This window comes from Salvelinus alpinus, chromosome 28 (assembly GCF_045679555.1).
Source record: "Salvelinus alpinus chromosome 28, SLU_Salpinus.1, whole genome shotgun sequence".
NCBI lineage: Eukaryota > Metazoa > Chordata > Actinopteri > Salmoniformes > Salmonidae > Salvelinus > Salvelinus alpinus.
The window spans coordinates 10,664,963-10,686,813 of NC_092113.1; the positions used below are offsets into that span (position 1 = coordinate 10,664,963).

Sequence of the window (21,851 nt, forward strand, 5' to 3'; positions counted from 1 at the left end):
TAGTGGGGAAAATGCTAAATTGTCCCAAGATCAGAATCTAAGCCTAGGGGCAACTTCACCCTTCCCCAGCCTAAACAGCAGCTGCTGTCTAAATATTCATCAAAGTAAAGGCATTTGACCATGAGATTTGTGGAGAAGCAGGTATTGTATACACTATGTTGGGACCAATCAATGAATATACGTTTATTTAGGACATGTCATTGGAATAACCTCTGACTGAACAGTCCATTCTGTTATTGTGTCATTCCTCTTTGTTAGGGCCATAATAAAAACTGTATTTTGGCTTTTGATACAGTACCAACTACTCAAAAGATTGGTTGCACAATGGAATCACAGCTTGGTTCAGTGTTTTATTGACAAATGACCAAAATATAAATTTTCACAACTATCTCTACTAGCGTTTACAACATTTTTCAGAGTATGCCCAGGCAGCATCAGATCTATTCAGTCAAACTTTGTCCTCAACGATTACTTGTCATGGAATGTAAAAAATGTATAGTTATTTAAGAGAAACATACAGTATATGTTCTGGTGCGCTTTCAGCATGATGCAACGTTTTGGAACATTCTGATAGAAATAGGCAATGTAGAACAAACATGCCTGTCTGACATGTAGAATAAGGACTCACGTCGGCTCTATTCATTGCATCTACAATGTTTGGGTGCTGAACATGGACTTGTTTTCAACATGAAAATGACAAGGGGACTGAGAATGTGTTATGAGCTGTGTTCTTTAGATATTACACATTCGAAAAGCCACATGGAATCTTTGGAATAAATTCCTTTAATACAAATATCAAAATAATAAATAGGACAGATGTTTTAATAATCTCCTAGACCATGGTGCATTGCATACTGTATTAGGAGTGTATTTGGAAATGAAGGGCACTTTACAAATAAAGTTATTCTTATTGCCTCATACTGTATGTAGGAGTGTCTTGATTCAACAAAACAAGTTATTTTGACAGTTAAAATAATAATACTAAAACAGTACATTTGTCTCACAAAAGTTTCAAATGACTTTCAGTGGAAAGGGGTTTCAAGAGAAAAGGTCTCCCGCAACGCCCACTTGGATTTGGCTAATGGAGTTTTCCTGAATTAACAAAAGTTCAGTAAAGGCACCATAGAAACAAAAGCTGACACCTGGAAGTGGCAGCACATTGCCATTGGCACTCAGGGGTCCACAAATGACACTGCGATGTATCGAGTGCCTGCAGTGGTTCGCAGGCCCTCGTGATAGTGGGTGAGCCGTCCAGGGTGCATGAGGGCCCAGCCTTTGCGGGGTGCCTCGACGGAGCAGTTATACCGTATGAACCTGCATCCCCCACCCTTCAATGGGAAAGCAAACAGAGAGATGAAGTCAGGAAAGGTATATCCAGTCAGGAGATTCACACATACTTCACATTCAATACATAGAGAAATGTCAACTTGTCTAGGACTCAAGGTCATACTGCACAGGAGAACACTGAAGGCTTTCATCATAGGTACATACAGTGGGGCAAAAAGTATTTAGTCAGCCACCAATTGTGCAAGTTCTCCCACTTAAAAAGATGAGAGAGGCCTGTAATTTTCATCATAGGTACACTTCAACTATGACAGACAAAATGAGAAAAAAAATCCAGAAAATCACATTGTAGGATTTTTAATGAATTTATTTGCAAATTATGGTGGAAAATAAGTATTTGGTCACCTACAAACAAGCAAGATTTCTGGCTCTCACATACCTGTAACTTCTTCTTTAAGAGGCTCCTCTGTCCTCCACTCGTTACCTGTATTAATGGCACCTGTTTGAACTTGTTATCAGTATAAAAGACACCTGTCCACAACCTCAAATAGTCACACTCCAAACTCCACTATGGCCAAGACCAAAGAGCTGTCAAAGGACACCAGAAACAAAATTGTAGACCTGCACCAGGCTGGGAAGACTGAATCTGCAATAGGTAAGCAGCTTGGTTTGAAGAAATCAACTGCGGGAGCAATTATTAGGAAATGGAAGACATACAAGACCACTGATAATCTCCCTCGATCTGGGGCTCCACGCAAGATCTCACCCCGTGGGGTCAAAATGATCACAAGAACGGTGAGCAAAAATCCCAGAACCACACGGGGGGACCTAGTGAATGACCTGCAGAGAGCTGGGACCAAAGTAACAAAGCCTACCATCAGTAACACACTACGCCGCCAGGGACTCAAATCCTGCAGTGCCAGACGTGTCCCCCTGCTTAAGCCAGTACATGTCCAGGCCCGTCTGAAGTTTGCTAGAGAGCATTTGGATGATCCAGAAGAAGATTGGGAGAATGTCATATGGTCAGAAGCCAAAATAGAACTTTTTGGTAAAAACTCAACTCATCGTGTTTGGAGGACAAAGAATGCTGAGTTGCATCCAAAGAACACCATACCTACTGTGAAGCATGGGGGTGGAAACATTATGCTTTGGGGCTGTTTTTCTGCAAAGGGACCAGGACGACTGATCCGTGTAAAGGAAAGAATGAATGGGGCCATGTATCGTGAGATTGAGTGAAAACCTCCTTCCATCAGCAAGGGCATTGAAGATGAAACGTGGCTGGGTCTTTCAGCATGACAATGATCCCAAACACACTGCCCGGGCAACGAAGGAGTGGCTTCGTAAGAAGCATTTCAAGGTCCTGGAGTGGCCTAGCCAGTCTCCAGATCTCAACCCCATAGAAAATCTTTGGAGGGAGTTGAAAGTCCATGTTGCCCAGCAACAGCCCCAAAACATCACTGCTCTAGAGGAGATCTGCATGGAGGAATGGGTCAAAATACCAGCAACAGTGTGTGAAAACCTTGTGAAGACTTACAGAAAACGTTTGACCTCTGTCATTGCCAACAAAGGGTATATAACAAAGTATTGAGATAAACTTTTGTTATTGACCAAATACTTATTTTCCACCATAATTTGCAAATAAATTCATTAAAAATCCTACAATGTGATTTTCTGATTTTTTTTCTTCTCATTTTGTCTGTCATAGTTGAAGTGTACCTATGATGAAAATGACAGGCCGCTCTCATCTTTTTAAGTGGGAGAACGTGCACAATTGGTGGCTGACTAAATACTTTTTTGCCCCACTGTAACTATGTGCGAATAACACATTGTGAACAGTAGAGAAACAGTAACTGTGCGGAAAGCACTTTCTTCTCAAAACAAACCAGATTATGCACCTATTCTAGTCCAAGTTCGAAAGATGCAGGGTAATGACACGGATGCAATACAACACATCTTCAAAAGCCTTTCAAATGTTGGTCGTTTTTTTACGTGCAAAGGAGTAAGAATGAGAGTCACCAAAATGATTCTGATGAAAACAATCTGGGGTGAGTTTCCCAAAAAACATAAAGACCATCTTTAGCAATAAGATCTTAAATCCATTGGTGGGCAATGGAGGAACGAGTATCTTAATGCTAAAGATGATCTTGATGTTTTTGGGAAACTCAGCCTGGAATAATTGTATTCATAGAAACAAACAGTGATGAAAACATACAAAGCAACTAATGGTCTGCATGCTTAGAACATTTCAGAAGACATACTGTACATACATACACTTGCATTCCTACTTGAAAATAGTTGACTGGCAAACTTGATTGCAACATTTCAGGAAAATACACAACTTCACTGATCTTTCTGTTCCAATTTCACACTAAATGACAGTATACAGTAGTTGGGTTATCCTAACCAATTTGAATAGATGTTAATAATAGTGTAATGTAGGGTTTGAATTACAGAGGTTACTGAGGGTATAACAAATCAGGGCACATCCAGAAGTGTTACAATTACCATGGGGGTAGCCCTACAAGTGTTCACATGTCAAAGTTGGTCCAACCCAGTCTTTAGAGGCCACCTCCCCAAGTCAATGTGTAAATCATCACAAACACACTCACCTGGTAATCAAGCACTTTTTGATTGAGTGCAATATTTATAGTAAATGTGGACGCGTCATGGTGTGGCCTTAAAAAGGGCTGCTCGTCTGGCTTATATCTAACTACAAACGCCAAGTCAAACTGAGCCTGCAAAGAGAGAGACAGACAGAAAATACCAGAGTGATGCAAAGAGTCATGCAGCATTCACAAACGAGCCGGGAGGGCTGCCGGGACAGGCCGCGTGCCCCTTGACCACCTGGTTGAAACCTCAGCTAAGAAAAAGAAAGAGCGAGTTCCGATTCCTGCATACATTCCCAGAGAAGAGACAGGAAAGAGGACAGAACACCTGCATCCTGTCCTAAAACAAGGGCTTAAGGGGTATTTGTCTAGGTTACCTGCCAGTTTAGTGTGTCTTACTGGACTGGACACCTAATACCAATTTACCTGATAGTCAATTTCTTTGCTGTTGAGTGCTACATTAATAGTGAAAGTAGATGCATCGTGGTGAGGGGTGAGCAGGGGCTGCTCGTCAGGTTTGTACCTCACTACGAAGTTGAGGTAAGAGATACACTGATAAGAGAAGAGACGCATGTCAGGGTCAACATGGTAGCACAGAGGGACCCCGTTCTATAAATAAGATTCTATTCAAAAAAATATTTGCAATATAACTAAACACGTCTGTTGCATTTGACTTAAATGAATGATGAATTGTATAAATGTAGACTATTCTACTGTAAATCAGCAGCATACCGTATAATTCTACATTTTGAAAACATAAATAAGAATATTAATATTGTTAACCTGTGAACAAAGTAATATTCAAAAGTTAATCAAATAACAGGAGAGATGTGCATTTAAACATATTTAGATAAACAAACATAACTCTACTTGGCTAAATCAACGGATATCAGGCCACAAGGTGGCGATAGGTAACAGAATGGTGCACAAATTTGCAGAAATATTTACATTTTGTGGGACTTACTAAAGCAAGAACCACGATGTACCATTATAACCACACAAACAACCCACCAGCTGAACGTGGATTGTAAAATAAAACTTTACTTTATCATTTATGCATTTTCTCTATTGTTCTTCACGTTCAAATGATATAATTCAGGAGTTAAAATCCATGAAAAATGTGTAGAGTAATGAAAATATGAATTTCTGTTGAGCTGTGCATAAATCCATCTAAAATGAGTACAAATGTGTTTTTTTTAAACCATACCTTGGTGTAGTATCCAGGATACATTGTCTCTGTGATTGGGGCTATGTAATCCAACAGAAGCTTCTGCCACTCTTTCTCATAATTGATTTGAGTCATGTGGATATCAACGGTGGGGACATTCTCATAGCCGCCCTGGATCCTTGTGTCCTTCAGTAAATAAGAAAATATAAAAACATGATACAATGCTCAAGTTACTACATTTACAGGTTTGTTAGGTAAGATAATATTGTAGGCAACATTGGTTTAGGAGTATAAATACATACCGTATTTCGGCCACCTGACCACTGTCCAAAGTTTTCCATTTCTTGAACAATGTGGTCACATCCGATATCAGAGAATAGCGGGAACCAGTATACATCAGGGCAAGGCTGGAAGAAAAAAAAAAAAAGTACAATTGAGTGACCTTGCATTTTCAAAGAGTAGCAGATAGGCATGGAATTTCTACTCTCTCCATAAACAGTAAATTCTAGAAATATTTTGAGCATGCAGATTGTGGTCTTCATTTGTAGCCAACTGGACTTTGACCACCCGGAAATAGTCTTCTGTAGCTAATTTGGTAGAGCATGACACTTGAAATAGTGGGTTCGATTTCCGAGGCCACCCGTACGTAAAATGTATGCACACATGATTTGTAAGTCGCTTAGGATAAAAGGGTCTGCTACATGGTATATATTATTATATATTAATAAACTTCGGTTATCACCTTTATTAGCCATTATCATAATCATTTTATATGTAGCAATAGGCAATGTCAGTGATCTTGAGTGAGCATTGAAATATTATACTTTGATAGAAAAACAAGTACTTACTGTTTCAATCAGTTTGTCTCTCATTATCTTTGTGTAGTTCTCATGGATGTAACGCTCCTCCCAATCCTGAGGAAAATGAAGAATATACAGTGAGTGTACAAAACATTAAGAACACCTGCTCTTTCCATGACACGGACTGACCAGCTGAATCCAGGTGAAAGCTAAACTGAAAGCGCAAACCACCGCATTTAACCATGGCAAGGTGACTGGGAATATGGCCGAATACAAACAGTGTAGTTATTCCCTCCGTAAGGCAATCACAGGCAAAACGTCAGTACAGAGACGAAATGGAGTCGCAATTCAACGGCTCAGACACGAGACACATGTGGCAGGGTCTCCAATCACAGACTACAAAGGGAAAACCAGCCACGTAGCGGACACCGACAGCTTTGAGGATAAAACATTGCCACCGACGTGGCCCGCTACCAAGGACTGTGGGCTATCCTCCGTGGCCGACGTGAGTAAGACATTTAAGCGTGTTAATCCTCGCAAGGCTGCCGGCCCAGACGGCATCCCTAGCCACGTCATCAGAGCATGTGCAGACCAGCTGGCTGGAATGTTTACAGACATATTCAATCTCACCCTATCCCAGCATTCAACACCATAGTACCCTCCAAGCTCATCATTAAGCTCAGGTCCATGGGTCTGAACCCCGCCCTGTGCAACTGGGTCCTGGACTTCCTGACGGGCCGCCCCCAAGTGGTGAAGGTAGGAAACAACATCTCCACTACGCTGATCCTCAACACAGGGGCCCCAGAAGGGTGCGTGCTCAGCCCCCTCCTGTACTCCCTGTTCACCCACAACCACGGGACACACACGCCTCCAACTCAATCATCAAGTTTGCAGAAGACACAACAGTAGTAGGCCTGATTACCAACAATGACGAGACAGCCTACAGGGAGGGGTGAGGGCCCTGGGAGTGGTGCCACGAAAATAACCTCTTACTCAATGTCAACAAAACAAAGGAGCTGATCGTGGACTTCAGGAAACAGCAGAGGAAGTACCCCCCTATCCACATTGACGGGACCGCAGTGGAGAAGGTGGAAAGCGTCGAGTTCCTCGGTGTACACATCACTGATGATTTGAAATGGTCCACCCACACAAACAGTGTGGTGAAGAAGGTTGGCTTGGCCACTAAAACCCTCAAACTTTTACAGATGCACAATTGAGAGCATCTTGTCGGGCTGTATCACCGCCATGTACGGCAACTGCACCGCCCGCAACCGCAGGGCTCTCCAGAGGGTAGTGCGGTCTGCCCAATGCATCACCGGGGGCAAACTACCTACCCTCCAGGACACCTACAGCACCCAATGTCACAGGAAGGCCAAAAAGATAATCAAGGACATCAACCACCCGAGCCACTGCCTGTTCACCCCACTATCATCCAGAAGGCGAGGTCAGTACAGGTGCATCAAAGCTGGGACAGAGAGACTGAAAAACAGCTTCTATCTCAAGGCGATCAGACTGGAGTCAGCATGGGCCAGCATCCCTGTGGAACGCTTTCGACACCTTGTAGAGTCCATGCCTCAACGAATTGTGGCTGTTCTGAGGGCAAAGGGGGGTGCAACTAAATATTAGGAAGGTGCTCCTAATGTTTGGTATACTCAGTGTAGAGATGCATTACTATATTTATTGTGATTAGACAAGTTAACACATGAACAGATACAAAGTGTCCACATAAGCAGATTTATATAAAAGACAATGGCATTCTTACTGTTGCAAAGCACTGCAGAACATACACTTGCATGTAATGACATGCAATAAGCTCTTCTGCAGCTGAGTGCTGCAATTAGTCTTCAAACAAACTCATTAAAAGTTGTGAGGTACATGATGCTGTCTAGGCCTGAATTGAGTCTAGAGGAGCCTTTGTTTTTTCCCCCCAATGACTACTTGACAACCCAATTCTCACCTTAGGGTTTTCGAAGATCTGCCACAGATCGTTGTGGAGATGGCTCATCTGGTAGTTTTCTGTCGACAGCATCCGACCAAAGGTGTGCATATTCGTAACATACATGAAGACTCCCTGAGAAATTGAAGCAAAGGGCGTTAACTTTTTTTTAAATAATATAGTTTGAAGCTATAACTTTAAAATATTTGATACCTGGCCTAAGTTTGGGGACTTCTAAGGGTTCGACACTGTTTGGGTGTCTCACTTCTAATCAGAGTTTTGCTATCTTTTGAAACCTAAGCACCCGTGACTGATACTGGACACTGAAGGACTGAGAGCAAGACGAGACTTCAGAATAAATTCCGATGGAATCCTACATGCCATTGCCTGCCGGTGCGCCCTGGAGCAAGGCACTTAATTCCTACAATTTCTCCAAGGGGTGCTGCACTGCAGCTGACCCATTGCTTTATGTTGTGAGCATAAAGACACATTTAAGTTCTCTGCAAGATAATGGACAGTAAAGTATTCTTAAGTAATTTTTTATATTTTTATTTTACCCCTTTTTCTGCCCAATTTCGTGGGATCCAATTGGTAGTTACAGTCTTGTCTCATCGCTGCAACTCCCGTATGGACTCGGGTGAGGCAAAGGTCGAGAGCCGTGCGTCCTCTGAAACCCAACCAAGCCGCACTGCTTCTTGACACAATGCCCACTTAACCCGGAAGCCAGCCGCACCAATGTGTTGGAGGAAACACCGTGTCAGTGTGCACTGCGCCCGGCCCGCAACAGGAGTCGCTAGTGCGCGATGGGACAAGGACATCCCTGCCAGCCAAACACTCCCCTAACCCGAACGACGATGGGCCAATTGTGCACCGCCTCATTGGTCTCCCGGTCGCGGCCGGCTGCGACAAAGCCTGGATTGGAACCCAGAATCTCTAGTGGCACAGCTAGCACCGCGATGCAGTGCCTTAGACCACTGCGCCACTTGGAGGCCTGTCATGTATTTTTTATACCCAAAATGAAATGGAGCATTTGACCAATCAATCATAGCTTTCCAACACTGACTTTGTTTCTGGCGTTGTGACAGAAGGCCATGTCGAGGTCCAGGGTGCCCGAGCTGAAGAGGTCGTAGTCAGAGAGCTCCTCATGAAGGAGGCTGGCCTTCACCAGGTACACCTTGGTCAGGTAGGGGACATTCCACACACCACTGTAGTGACAAGAAACGATATTTAGAACAGGCTTCCCATACATTGTGCTGAAAGCGCTCTCTAAAACAAGACTATGGTACTGGCATGGAAGCTGTAGTAGTGTTGCAGAGTTTAGCAAAATATGATCCTACAGCAGGAAACAAGCATTTCTCCCCCCCCCCCCAGGGAGAGTCATAACAAAAACCCATCAGACATCAGCTCTCTATAAAACACACATTTGTTCCATAATGACCATATTGGTATATTCAGTTATGGGAAATAATGTGTGTGTAACTTACACTCTGCGTCCTTGCACAATGTCCACATAGTCCTCCGACCTAGCGTAGTAACCATCAGCACTGAGTGCTCCCCAGAAGTTGGTCCATAGGCGGCCTTCTCGGGTTATCATGGGTGCAATTATAGGCCTGAAGGGTGACAGGGGATGATTAATCACGTCGCACTGAAAACCAGCTGAGCTTCGAAAGTGTATCCACCCAAATACACGTGTGTCCAGTATTTTTAGGAGAGCATTTATAGCATGCGTCATCAAAGATCGGGAATCTGGTCAGGCATAATCGACAGGCTCATTTTATTGCTGCTTACTCATTTTGCTCGATGAGAATCTTTAGGGTGTCCTTGTTCTTCAGAACCACTTCGATATCCATGCTGAAGAAATACTCGCAATCCTTGTCCTGTCGGCACATATCACTGGGAACCAGAAAATAGGAAACATAGTAAACACACATTTATGGGGCAGTCCCAAACCTAACATGTTTTTTTCTTCATAGGGATTTGAACCCAGATTGATACAGTGCATGTATGCGCTGAAGGCAGCGGCCCTAATCAGTAAATTACCCCAGGTCACATGCTGAACATCTTTGAAAAACTTGGGAATGATGTCAAGCTAGGTTGTATGTGCGCATCCAAAGCTAGTGTGAGAGAGAAAGCCAAGGTGAACTCACAGGCCGAGGTTGCGGGAAGCCACCCTGTCCATGTTCTCCTCAGGCCCAATGACCTTTACATCCTGGTACTCTTTCTCATGGTCCTTCAGAAAAGAGCTGACCTCTACCTTGTGGTGCTGCTCCTGTAAGAGGACATTGTGGGACAGTAGCAAAGACAAGAGTTGTTGTGCTTCTGTAACAGTCTTAGTCACATTCACACATAGGAAAAATAAAGAGTTACAATGAGAGCATTACAGCCCACCAGATGTTTGAGGTTGAAATTAAACAAATCCTTTTGTGCTTACCATTGAGCTACAATGTGGGATATGGGAATCTGTTCATTGAAATCTGTCATTTCAATTCTTGATAAATATGGAAGGGAGCACTGGGAATACTGACGCTACCTCGCTCTCCAACCAAGGTTTTATGAATTGAGGAGCAAAACTGAAGTAGAGATTCAGCAACTCTTGATGGAAATTGGAAGTGAATAAAAACACGTATTTTTTTAATGAAAGTAAAACCAACGCGTTCCAGCTTTTGGCCTTCTTCAGGGTTTTCCCAAACTGCCATTGTCCACTAAGAGTTGCTGAATCTCCTCTCTACTTCAATTCTTGATATATTCCCATTAATTCTGGAAGAATATAACTTATGAAAGCATCAACTTTTAACAACAACAAATTTCAAGTGTTGTAATACAACTTTGATTCATGTCAACATATCTCATGCACGGACCCTGAAGTTAAGTCGGTTGACCCTTGACTGGTACTTGCACAGATCCGACACATTCCTCGTCATCGTTATACTATACACAGAGGCATGTGAGCACATGTGTGGATTGGCAACAATTCGGAGGGAGAAATGCACAAGAGATAACGGTGTAACTAACACTGTGTTCCATTCATACAAGCACCAAACGGTTACTCAAATCAAAAGGGAAAATATTTAATTATACACATTTATTAAAGGGATACTTGTATCTACTTACAATGATCTACTTCCCCAGAGCCTGATGAACTCGTGGATACAATTGTTATGTCTCTGCGTGCAGTTTGAAGGAAGTTGGTAAGGTAACAGCTAGCTGCGCTAACAATCGCTAAACTACCTGTAACTTCCTTCATACTGGATGCAGAGACATCAAAATGGTATCCCTGGGTTCACCTGACTCTGGGGGGGGGGGGGGGGAGTAGATAAAAGGCTTCATTGACAAAACCCCAAAGTATCCCTTTAAATGTTAGATCGATGGTATTATGTAATAAAATGTGTTTCTCTCACCTGGTTGTAGATGAAGAGTTTGAGTCGGTGTTTTGGGTATTCCAGTTTGAGCAAGCTCTCAAAGAACACACTGACAAAGGGGGTGGGCTGCTGGATGAAGATCCCAATAACCACCCGTGGGTATTCGCTCTCCTGTACAGACAAACAGACCTCATATTAAAAATAATCATGTAATGTCATTGTCATGTACATTGCAGTCGACTTGAAAACCTTGCATATAAAAATCAAATGCCTTTTCATCCAATTCCCCCAGAGAATCTTGTCACCCAACCTGCAATCAAGCGACATTAATCGCACCGGTATAAATTGCGTGTCGGCCGTGTGTGTCGTTTCCGACGCAGGTGTATTACAATTCATCTTAAGTGTGTATTCTCACTACGAGAGATACAGAGGTTTCGAGAAAATAACCTCGGCTAGACCTTTTAGTGTAATGTAAACTTGTCACTTCTGCTACGGAGGTCGCAGGCGAGCCTTGCTCGAAAGTCACCCCTATCTGAGCAGTCAGATGTCAACAGAATGGTCTCTTCAAGCTAAATGCTCCTACAGTAAAAATCTAAATGGCAGAGCAATGCAACAGCTGAAATGTGTTCCTTATATTTAAGACTTTTTTTTACCTGAAATGTAATGAGTGTACAGACAAGAAAATAAACCCTTTAATACTCTGCACGTGGTTGTGAATTGTTGCATTATACAAGAGTGTAATATGCTTAAGATGAAAAGTTGGTTAAGATGAAGTTGCTTACATAGTTGAATAGTTTGTTAAAAGGATGCTTACTGGCTGGTGGCTATACTGGGATATTTACGGTAAATTTAAGCTGCGAAGCAAGAATGTCCATCGCCAATCCCCCGAACGTTCTCTAGGCACATGAAATTCCGTTGCTCATGTCAATTGAAAAGTTTATGTACATATTAGGTCAATTGAAATTTCATCACGATACCTCTGCTACAACTCTCTTCAATGAGAATACGCCCTAAGAGTGTATTACCAGAATACTTTACATAAACAGACAGGCAACCTACCTTGAGTCCTGAGAGTGGCCGCAGGTCCTCAAGACACACACTGCAACCCGTCTCAAACGTCCACACTGTGGGGATGTAGTTGCTCAAGTAGTTGATCTGGAGCTAAAACAAAAAAACATTTATTTTATTTTTACCACTTCCTGATACTGTTGCTTACCTACTTTTGTCCAAATATTTGGATGATTTTTTGGTCTTACATTTACATTCTATTTATTGTGTCTGAATTTCAATGGTCAATAGCATTTCAATGGTCAATAGGGGTCAAAGGGTCAAAAGTTTGGAAGGTTACCTTGGTGGGCCCGTTGCCATGAACAACGACGGGTAATGTATCATACAACACGTTTCTGGCCCGCACTTGCCCGTCCTCAAACTTCAACACCACCTCATCTGTACGCAAACACACAAACCGTAACATCAGTACCAGTCCTGCGACAAAACTGGAACGAATTGCAAAAATCCCTGAAGCTGGAGACTTATATCTCCCTCTCTAACATTAAGCATCAGCTGTCAGAGCAGCTTACCGATCACTGTACCTGTACACAGCCCATCTGTAAATACCCCACCCAACTACCTCATCCCCATATTGTTATTTTTATTTTTATGCTCTTTTGCACCCCAGTATCTCTACTTGCACATCATCATCTGCACATCTATCACTCCAGTGTTAATGCTAAATTGTAATTACTTCACCACTATGGCCTATTTATTGCCTTACCTCCCTAATCTTACTACATTTACACACAGTGTAGATTTTTACATAGATTTTTCGATTGTGTTATTGACTGTACTTTTGTTTATCCCATGTATAGCTCTGTGTTGTTGTTTTTGTCACACTGCTTTGCTTTATCTTGGCCAGGTCACAGTTGTAATTGAGAACTTGTTCTCAACTGGCCTACCTGGGTAAATAAAGGTTAAATTTTAAAAAATTACCGTGTACATGACACTGCAACAAATTTTCCACATGGGGACAATAAAGTCAGTAAAGCCTGCCAATTGTTGGCCGGCCACGGGTCTTCCAAGAGAGACTTGAAGCATGCCACTGAATGCTAGTCAGTGGCTAATCAATCCACAGTACTGAAACATACAATACACCCAGGACATCATGTATTGGAGATGGATTCCACTACACAGTAATTCAACAGATTTTGTTACAAAACTAACAAACTCTGTATTTAATGTGTTCAGGGCTCACTTATAAACAACACCTAGGTCTCAATGTAATTTACCTGTTTAAATGAAGGTTAAAAATACAACAACAAAAAAATCAAATCTGACCTGCACCAAAGAAACATTTAGCAACTGCGGGGCGTTGCAGTTGAAACCGGCAAACCACCGGTGACGTCACCACTCACTACATTTTGCGAATGAATGCATGTCTCTCTCTGGGAGGCTGGGTTCTACAATGATGCTGTGACAATTTTGGCTCTCTCCTTTTCACCTCAAGTAGGTTTTAAGACATGAACACAAACAAGCATGATCTTGCTGTCCCTCTCAAGAAGCTGACTAATATAGGGAAGTCTATAGCTATTAACAGGAAGCCGTTGCTGTAGAGTTGGTAGGATGTAGCGTTTACTCAGCACGCCCACCTAACTGCAGCTGCTTAAAAAGTTTATACACATCCAGCCCTGTGCTTTGGGAGCATCTGGAAAAAGCATGGAGGAGCTGTGCCCGACCCCTCCCCCTTCCCTCTCTGGTCTACGTGAGCTCAGACACATCCCTCTCTCACAACAAACTCATAAATTCCTAACGCAAGCTCAGCCTCAGCCAGCGGCATACAGGAAAAAGAGAGGGGGGGAGAGGAGCGAGAAAGAGAGTAAAAGAGAGGGAAGAAAGGCTCAAAGCAGTCTGTCGGCTGAACCAGAAAGCCTAAGGATATGACAACCTGCATCACACCCATACACCTTCATCAAAGCCTCAGTCAGCCAATCACGACTAACACAGACAGGAAGTGAAACCAGAGGGAGGTCACACTTTCCTCTTTTCTTCTCCAAGCATCTCTTTACAGAACGGGAAAAAGTGTAAACTGAAACAGACGTTTTGATGTCCCAGGAGGGGGGAGGATCAAGAATTTAAAAGCTGATGTCAGCAGGTTTCAGTGGTGCAGTGCTCTTTTCATTCGAAAATGTTGAAGTACATGTGTATACTTGTTGGCTAGAGGTGAAGTGGGAGACAATGGCGAGACATGCCCGAAGACCAAAAGAGATGTGCAATTTGTTAAAAACTCACCAAGGGATCCATGAAGATTCTGAAACATTCTGCATCTGTTGTCCAGTGTTATATTGATGGATTTCTGGAGAAAAACAACATATGACTTCTTAAGAACACAAAAGCAGCATAAGGAAACATACTACATAGATATAATGTTACAGTATAATACACATACAGTACTCATACCAAGAAGAAATGCATAGATAGTAAAGTGCTAAGGTAGTTCTGAGAGAGACCACTTAAAGAACCATAGCAAGATCAGTATAGAGGTAGATTCCTACTCTTTTCTCTGGGTTGATATAAATCTTGGTGAAGAAAAGTTGATCACTGTCATTGTCCTCCCCTGTCCAGTCAGCAACCATCTCTTTGAGGTTAGGAACATAGCCAATGAATCCTAGGGACAAAGATAGCACGTGTGTGAACGATACGGGTTCTAACCTCAAGCCATAAGACTCCTGAACAGCTAATCAAATGGCTACCCAGACTATTTGCATTGTCCTCCCCCCTCTCTTTTACACTGTTGCTCCTCTGTTTATTATCTATGGATAGTCACTTTAACTCTACCTACATGTACATATTACCTCAATTACCTCGACTAACCTGTGCCCCAGCACATTGACTCTGTACCGGTACCCCCTGTATATAGCCTCGCTAATGTTATTTTACTGCTGCTCTTTAATTATTTACATTTTTTACTCAACACTTATTTTTCTTAAAACTGCATTGTTAGTTAAGAGCTTGTGTGTTCTACACCTGTTGTATTCGGCACATGTGACAAATAAAAGTTGATTTGATTTGACAAAGAAGTTTGAACAGTAGAACCGGAATTTCTAAAACAAATGGTCAATGTAATAGAGGTCCAATTCGTGTGATTTCATATTCGTGTTTGGACTTCGGTCCCTCTGGTTTTCAGCAGCTGACTTAAACATTAAGATTATAAAACTGCCATTCACAGTCTCAAACCTTAGTGGATAAACTGCCAGGTGAATTCATGCCCAGTTCCTATGTCTTAGGCCCAATGTCCTCCTTTTTATAAAAATGACTGAGACTTGAGACACCTTCGAACTGGACTGTTGCATGTCAACGTTTAAAAAGCAAAGCTGTGTTTGTTAGTATTAGTGTTAAACTGACAACAACTTGCTGTTGACGGTTAACAAAACGGCTCCCTTCCATTGCTAGGTTATCAAGAGGAGTGTGTTTACATACCCCCTGAGCCCAAGAACCTCTTTCCCTCTCGGAAGTGGGGGTGCTTGTCCTCCAAGTGTCTGTCGGGCCAGATGAGGGTCTCTGCGGAGAAGACCACCTTGTGTCTTGTCTGCTGGAACTTCTTCAGCAGCTCTTTGGGACCGGAGGCGAAGACAACATCATAGCTGGTCAGAGTGAGCGAAAAGAGAACCTTTATGAGCCTCATTGTTCAGGGGGGGATTTATTGGGATCCCCATTAGCCGACGCCAATGGCGACAGCTAGTCTTCCTGGGGTCCGACACATAACGAAAAAGACATTACAGACTAAATACTTTACAATTGACATGTTTTTAAAAACATTAACATTTAGTGTGTGTGTGTGCATCTATCTATTACACATACATGTCAGTACACACAACAAGTAGGTCACATGGGGAAGAGGCCGTGTGCCGTGAGGTGTTGCTTTATATGTTTTTTGAAACCAAATTTGCTGTTCACTTTCCCTATAATGAGATGGAAGGGAGTTCCATGAAAACTTTAGCTCTGTATAATACTGTACGTTTTCTTGAATTTGTTCTGGACCTTGGGACTGTGAAAAGACTTCTGGTGGCATGTCTGGTGGGGTAAGACCAGTGCTGAACCAGTCGTTGGGCAAGCTGAATTTTGATGTACACTGAATTTTGTGTGTGAATATATTCAATAATGCTGATAAGAGTGAAGGCAGATTGAAGGCTACCTGTCAATGAAGAGGACAACCTTGTCTACCTCCATCTCCTGCAAACCAGCTTTAAGAAGGCGCACTTTCTGACCCCCTCCTGGCGCGGTCATATAGTCCCCACCTTTCCATGGCTCCCCTCTGCCAAGCACCTTCAAACCCAAAGAGAACAACTGCAAACCACATTCTCCACAACAAAAAGATAGATACCTTCTTGAAAAAGGCTTGTTTCCTCACTAAGGTATTGATATTTTCCAGAGGGAGAGAGTGAATGGTTGCCAGTCATTGTCTGGACACAAATGTTGGATTAGTTTTATCTTGTCAGAACTTTCCATACCTTGATGGTGTAGTTAAAGTGCCGGGCAGACCTCATGAAACGCCTGAAGCCATCTGTCTCTTTGGTCGCAACAGTCACAACTAAAAGGTTGCCTGAAAGAAATTAAAAACAATAGAAGTATGTAATTGATGCGAGAATTGGCCCGTGTAGTGTGTGTGCAATGTAAAATCACATAAAACTTGAAGTAAATGTCTGTACCAACCATGCTCAATTGGATAATATATCCAGAGGTGGTCTCTGAGAATGTATAAATGTGTCTACTTGACCATTGAAATGTTCCCCCTTCTCTCTTTTGATAGCATACTGTATAGTATGTCATTAGTGTATGTTTAATGAGTATTTTCTTAAAACTGTGAAGTGATACTTTCCATCAATCTCTATCAATAAAAAAAGATTTCCAGCACACATGCAATGTTGATTTATAGCTCAGTAAACATTATGCTAAACTGAAGGAGAAAAAACATTAGGATGTGTACAGTAGCTAGAAAATTCTTACAAGAAAAAAAATATTAGACTAGGCTAAAATTAAGTAACCTAATGTTAACTGATCTCTGCCACTTGCGCATAACATACCATAATATACTATCAAGCATTGTAGGCCTATATTGCATCTTTCTTGACATGTATTTTTTTTCAATAGAACATTAGGCACAAGTCTGAATTAAATCAGACGCGATCCAGTCCACGTCAGCGGCATGGAACTCTCGAGAACACCCGGTGGAACTTTGTATCTGCAATGCAATTGCTTTTTATCAGTCCGAGAGAGTTACATGCAAATTACAATGTAATAACGTTTGAATAGCGACTTCCATGACTCCAACTTTATATCTAGCGGGATTGCTAATTACTCAGCAACATTTAAAATGGAAAGTTGGAATGCAAGTTTAGTTGCTATTTGAGCTGTCCTACCTTCGGATAGTTCTCGCTGTTCTTTACAACGTATCACTGGTAAAACCACAAGCAAGGACATCCAGGCCAATATTAATAAGGAAAAAGCTCTCATTTTCGGTTTAAATCTTCACCAACCATCAGCCTAACACTTCCTTGGCGATATCATATGATTTTAGTCAAAAAGTTGTGTACTTAAAGTGTTTCCAGATTTGATTGACACTTAGTAGACCAATCAGACACAAAACCCCGCCCAACCCAGTAAAATAAGCCCACTTTGGAGATGCTTGATTTGGTTTTTAGTTGACACTGTATGCCAGAACAGCTGCATCAAGTGCACGATTCTTACTGCACCATTAGTCTTTAAAGTGAGACCTCCGCCGACCAGGCACAGGCAAACATGAAAATAAAAGAAATAGGCTAAGCAAAAAGATCTACTCAAACTACTCTGTAAAAATAAAACACTATCTTGATTAGATAAGTATTCAACCCCGAGTCAATACATGTTAAGAATCATCTTTGGCAGCCATTACACCGGCGAGTCTTTAGGGGTATGTCACGAAGAGCTGTGGACACCTGGATTGTACAATATTGGCACTTTTTTGTATTTTGTATTCTTCAAGCTCTGTCAAGTTGTTAGTAGAACATTGCTAGACAACCATTTTCATGTCTTGCCATAGATTTTAAAGCCGATTTAAGTCGAAACTAACCAGGCCACTCAGGAACATACAATGTCATATTGGGATGCAACTCCAGTGTCTATTTTGCCTTGAGTTTTAGCTTATTGTCCTGCTGAAATGTACATTTGTCTCCCAATGTCTGTTGGAAAGCAGACTGAACCAAGATTTGCTCTAGGATTTTGCCAGTGTTTAGCCTTATTCCGTAAAATGTTATTCCCCCCAAAATACTCTCTTGCTGATGACATGACGAGCATGTCCATAACATGATGCAGCCACCACAATGCTTGAAAATATGGTAACCTTACTTAATGATGTGTTGTATTGGATTTGCCCCAAACATAATGCTTTCTATTCAGGACAAAATCGAATTTCTTTGTCACATTTTTTTCATTGTTACTTTAGTGCCTTATTGCAAACAGGATGCATGTTTTTGAATATTTTTATTAAAATCAAATAAAATTGCATTTGTCACATGCGCCGAATACAACACCTTACCGTGAAACGCTTACTTAGGAGCCCTTAACCAAAAATTCAGTTCAAGAAATAGAGTTAAGAAAGTATTTACTAAATAAACTAAAGTAAAAAATAAAATAACAATGACGAGGCTATATACAGGGGGTGCGGGGGTATAGGTTAGTTGAGGTAATTTGTACATGTAGGTAGTGTTAAAGTGACTATGCATAGATAATAAACAGCGACTAGCAGCAGTGTAAAAACAAAGGGGGGGGGGGGGGGGGGGGTGTCAATGTAAATAGTCTGGGTGGCCATTTGATTAATTGTTCAGCAGTTTTATGGCTTGGGGGTAGAAGCTGTTAAGGAGCCTCTTGGACCTAGACTTGGCGCTCTGTATCGCTTGCCTTGCGGTAGCAGAGAGAGCAGAGAGAATGACTTGGGTGACTGGAGAACATGACAATTTTTTGGGCCTTCCTCTGACACCGCTTAGTATATACAGTACCAGTCAAAAGTTTGGACGCACCTACTCATTCCAGGATTTTTCTTAACTTTTTACAATTTTCTACATTGTAGAATAATAGTGAAGACATCAAAACTATGAAATAACACATATGGAATCATGTCGTAACCAAAAAAAGTGTTAAACAAATCAAAATATATTTTATATTTGAGATACTTCAAAGTAGCCACCCTTTGACTTGATGACAGCTTTGCACACTCTTGGCATTCCCTCAACCAGCTTCATGAGGTAGTCACCTGGAATGCATTTCAATTGACAGGTGTTGTCACAGCCGTCGTCAGAAGGAGACCAAGGTGCAGCGTTGTAAGCGTATATTATCTTTTATTATTGTAAATGTCGCCAACAAAACAAAACAAAACACTAACAAAGATAACTACCCACAAACACCAAAGGAAAAAAGGCTGCCTAAGTATGATTCCCAATCAGAGACAACAATAGACAGCTGTCCCTGATTGAGAACCAAATACAAAACATAGAAATAAAGAAACTAGAATGCCCACCCTAGTCACACCCTGGCCTAACCAAAATAGAGAATAAAAGCCTCTCTATGGCCAGGGCGTGACAGGTGTATCTTGTTAATTTGTGGAATGTTTTTCCTTCTTAATGCATTTGAGCCAATCAGTTGTGCTGTGACAAGGTAGGGGTGGTATACAGAAGATAGCCCTATTTGGTAAAAAAAACAAGTCCATATTATGGCAAGAACAGCTCAAATAAGCAAAGAGAAACGACAGTTCAACATTACTTTAAGATATGAAGGTCAGTCAATCGGGAAAATTAAGAACTTTGAATTTTTTTTGCAGTCGCAAAAAACATCAAGTGCTATGATGAAACTGGCTCTCATGAGGACCGCCATATGAAAGGAAGACCCAGAGTTACCTCTGCTGCAGAGGATAAGTTCATTAGATTTAACTGTACCTCAGCTTGCAGCCCAAATAAAGGCTTCACAGAGTTCAAATAACCGACAACATCAACTGTACAGATGATCAAATTGCTGCAAAGAAACCACTTCTAAAGGACACCAATAATAAGAAGAGACTTGCTTCGGCCAAACAACACGAGCAATGGACATTAGACCAGGGGAAATCTGTCTTTTGGTCTGATGAATCCAAATGAGAGATTTTTGGTTCCAACCACCGTGTCTTTGTGAGACGCAGAGTAGGTGAATGGATGATCTCCGCATATGTGGTTCCCACTGTGAAGCATGAAGGAGGAGGTGTGATGGTGTTGGGGTGCTTTGGTGGTGACAATGTCTGTAATTTATTTAGAATTCAAAGCACACTTAACCAGCATGGCTACCACAGCATTCTGCAGCGGTATGCCATACCATCTGGTTTGCGCTTAGTGGGACTATCCTTTGTTTTTCAACAGGACAATGACCCAAAACACACCTTCAGGCTGTGTAAGGTCATTGTATGTGTGGGGTACAGAGATAGGGTAATCATTCAAAAACCACATTAACCACTATTATTGCAACTTATGTGACTTGTTAAGCACATTTTTACTCCTGAACGTGTTTAGGCTTGCCATAACAAAGGGGTTGAATTGACTCCATTTTTAAAAAAAATCTAAAAATGTAATTAGTTTGTAAACATTTCTAAAAATGTAATTCTACTTTGACATGGTGGGAAATTGTGTGTAGATCATTGGCACAAAATCTCAATTTAATCAATTTTAAATTCAGGCTGTAACGCAAAATAATGTGGAAAAAGTCAAGGGATGTGAGTAATTTCTGAAGGCACTGTATATACAGAGGAAATTAAAGAACAGTAAAAAAAAATAAAACAATAAACAGAGGACGGGGTGGAAAATAATGACAGAGGGACAGATGGAGGTGGCATTATGTCATAAAAGGATGACATTTAATTGGGGATCTTTGTTTGTCTATGACATTACAAATACGGGTGCATTGTAGAGCTTTGTTGATCTATGACATCAAACATTCCACGGGTGGTTGGGATCCCAGATGCTGATTCAGACCATTGGACCTGGCAGAGGACACTCACAGTTCTCATAGCTGTTCATATTTGACTTTTTTCCCCTCTTTGATATGTCAGTAAGGTAGAATTCTAAAGACAATCAACTTAATGTTGCGATGTTCATACTGTCAAAATATCCAATGGGTAATTGACAGCCCTTTCCCACCTGGACAAAGGAACACCTACGTAAGAATGCTGTTTGTTGACTACAGCTCAGTGTTCAACACCATAGTGCCCTCAAAGCGCATCACTAAGCTCACACCTCCCTCTGCAACTGGATCCTGGACTACCTGATAGGCCGCCCCCAGGTGGTAAGGGTAGACAACAACACATCTGCCACACCAGGGTTCTTTGCTCCATGATCCCTTCCAGTACTCCCTGTTCACCCACAACTGCGTGGCCACACTAGTCTCCAACACCATCATTAAGTTTGCCGACGACACAACGGTGGTAGGCCTGATCACCGACAACGATGAGACAGTCTATAGTGATGAGGTCAGAGACCTGGCAGTGTGGGGCCAGGAAAATAACCTCTCCCTCAATATGAGCAAGACAAAGAAGCTGATCGTGGACTACAGGAAAAGGAGGGCCGAGCATGCCCCCATTCACATTGACACGGCTGTAGTGGAGTGGGTCGAGAGCTTCAAGTGCCTTGGTGTCCACATCACTAACAAACT

At 41.9% G+C, this 21,851-nt stretch overlaps 1 protein-coding gene across 3 annotated transcripts; it reads right to left on the reverse strand.

Moving 5' to 3' along the window:
• Window positions 1-330: 330 nt before the first annotated feature.
• On the reverse strand, window positions 331-17,763 carry plod1a (procollagen-lysine, 2-oxoglutarate 5-dioxygenase 1a). Of its 3 annotated transcripts, XM_071371583.1 has the most exons (20): window positions 17,567-17,733; window positions 16,658-16,749; window positions 16,342-16,472; window positions 15,627-15,790; window positions 14,702-14,814; window positions 14,439-14,502; window positions 12,502-12,599; window positions 12,213-12,314; window positions 11,193-11,324; window positions 9,942-10,063; window positions 9,583-9,687; window positions 9,279-9,404; window positions 8,858-8,999; window positions 7,816-7,929; window positions 5,907-5,972; window positions 5,361-5,465; window positions 5,098-5,244; window positions 4,317-4,442; window positions 3,894-4,019; window positions 331-1,328 (listed from the first exon to the last, which is right to left on the reverse strand). In XM_071371583.1, exons 1-20 carry the CDS (start codon window positions 17,658-17,660, stop codon window positions 1,173-1,175), a joined length of 2,325 nt encoding a protein of 774 aa, XP_071227684.1. In that variant the 5' UTR covers window positions 17,661-17,733; the 3' UTR covers window positions 331-1,172. The 3 variants fall into 3 exon arrangements, with proteins under 3 accessions (XP_071227684.1, XP_071227686.1, XP_071227685.1); XM_071371585.1 differs by lacking the exon at window positions 3,894-4,019 and having other exon boundaries at window positions 17,567-17,763; XM_071371584.1 differs by lacking the exon at window positions 4,317-4,442.
• Between the last annotated feature and the right edge of the window lie 4,088 nt (window positions 17,764-21,851).

Coding starts and splice junctions, on each gene's coding strand:
- plod1a (XM_071371583.1), bottom strand. CDS start 17,660: ATGAGAGCTTTTTCCTTATTAATATTGGCCTGGATGTCCTTGCTTGTG. Junction 9,688..9,941: donor GCTTCCCGCAACCTCGGCCT/GTGAGTTCACCT, acceptor TCTGGTTCCCAG/TGATATGTGCCGACAGGACA. Junction 5,973..7,815: donor AGATCTTCGAAAACCCTAAG/GTGAGAATTGGG, acceptor CATTTTCCTCAG/GATTGGGAGGAGCGTTACAT.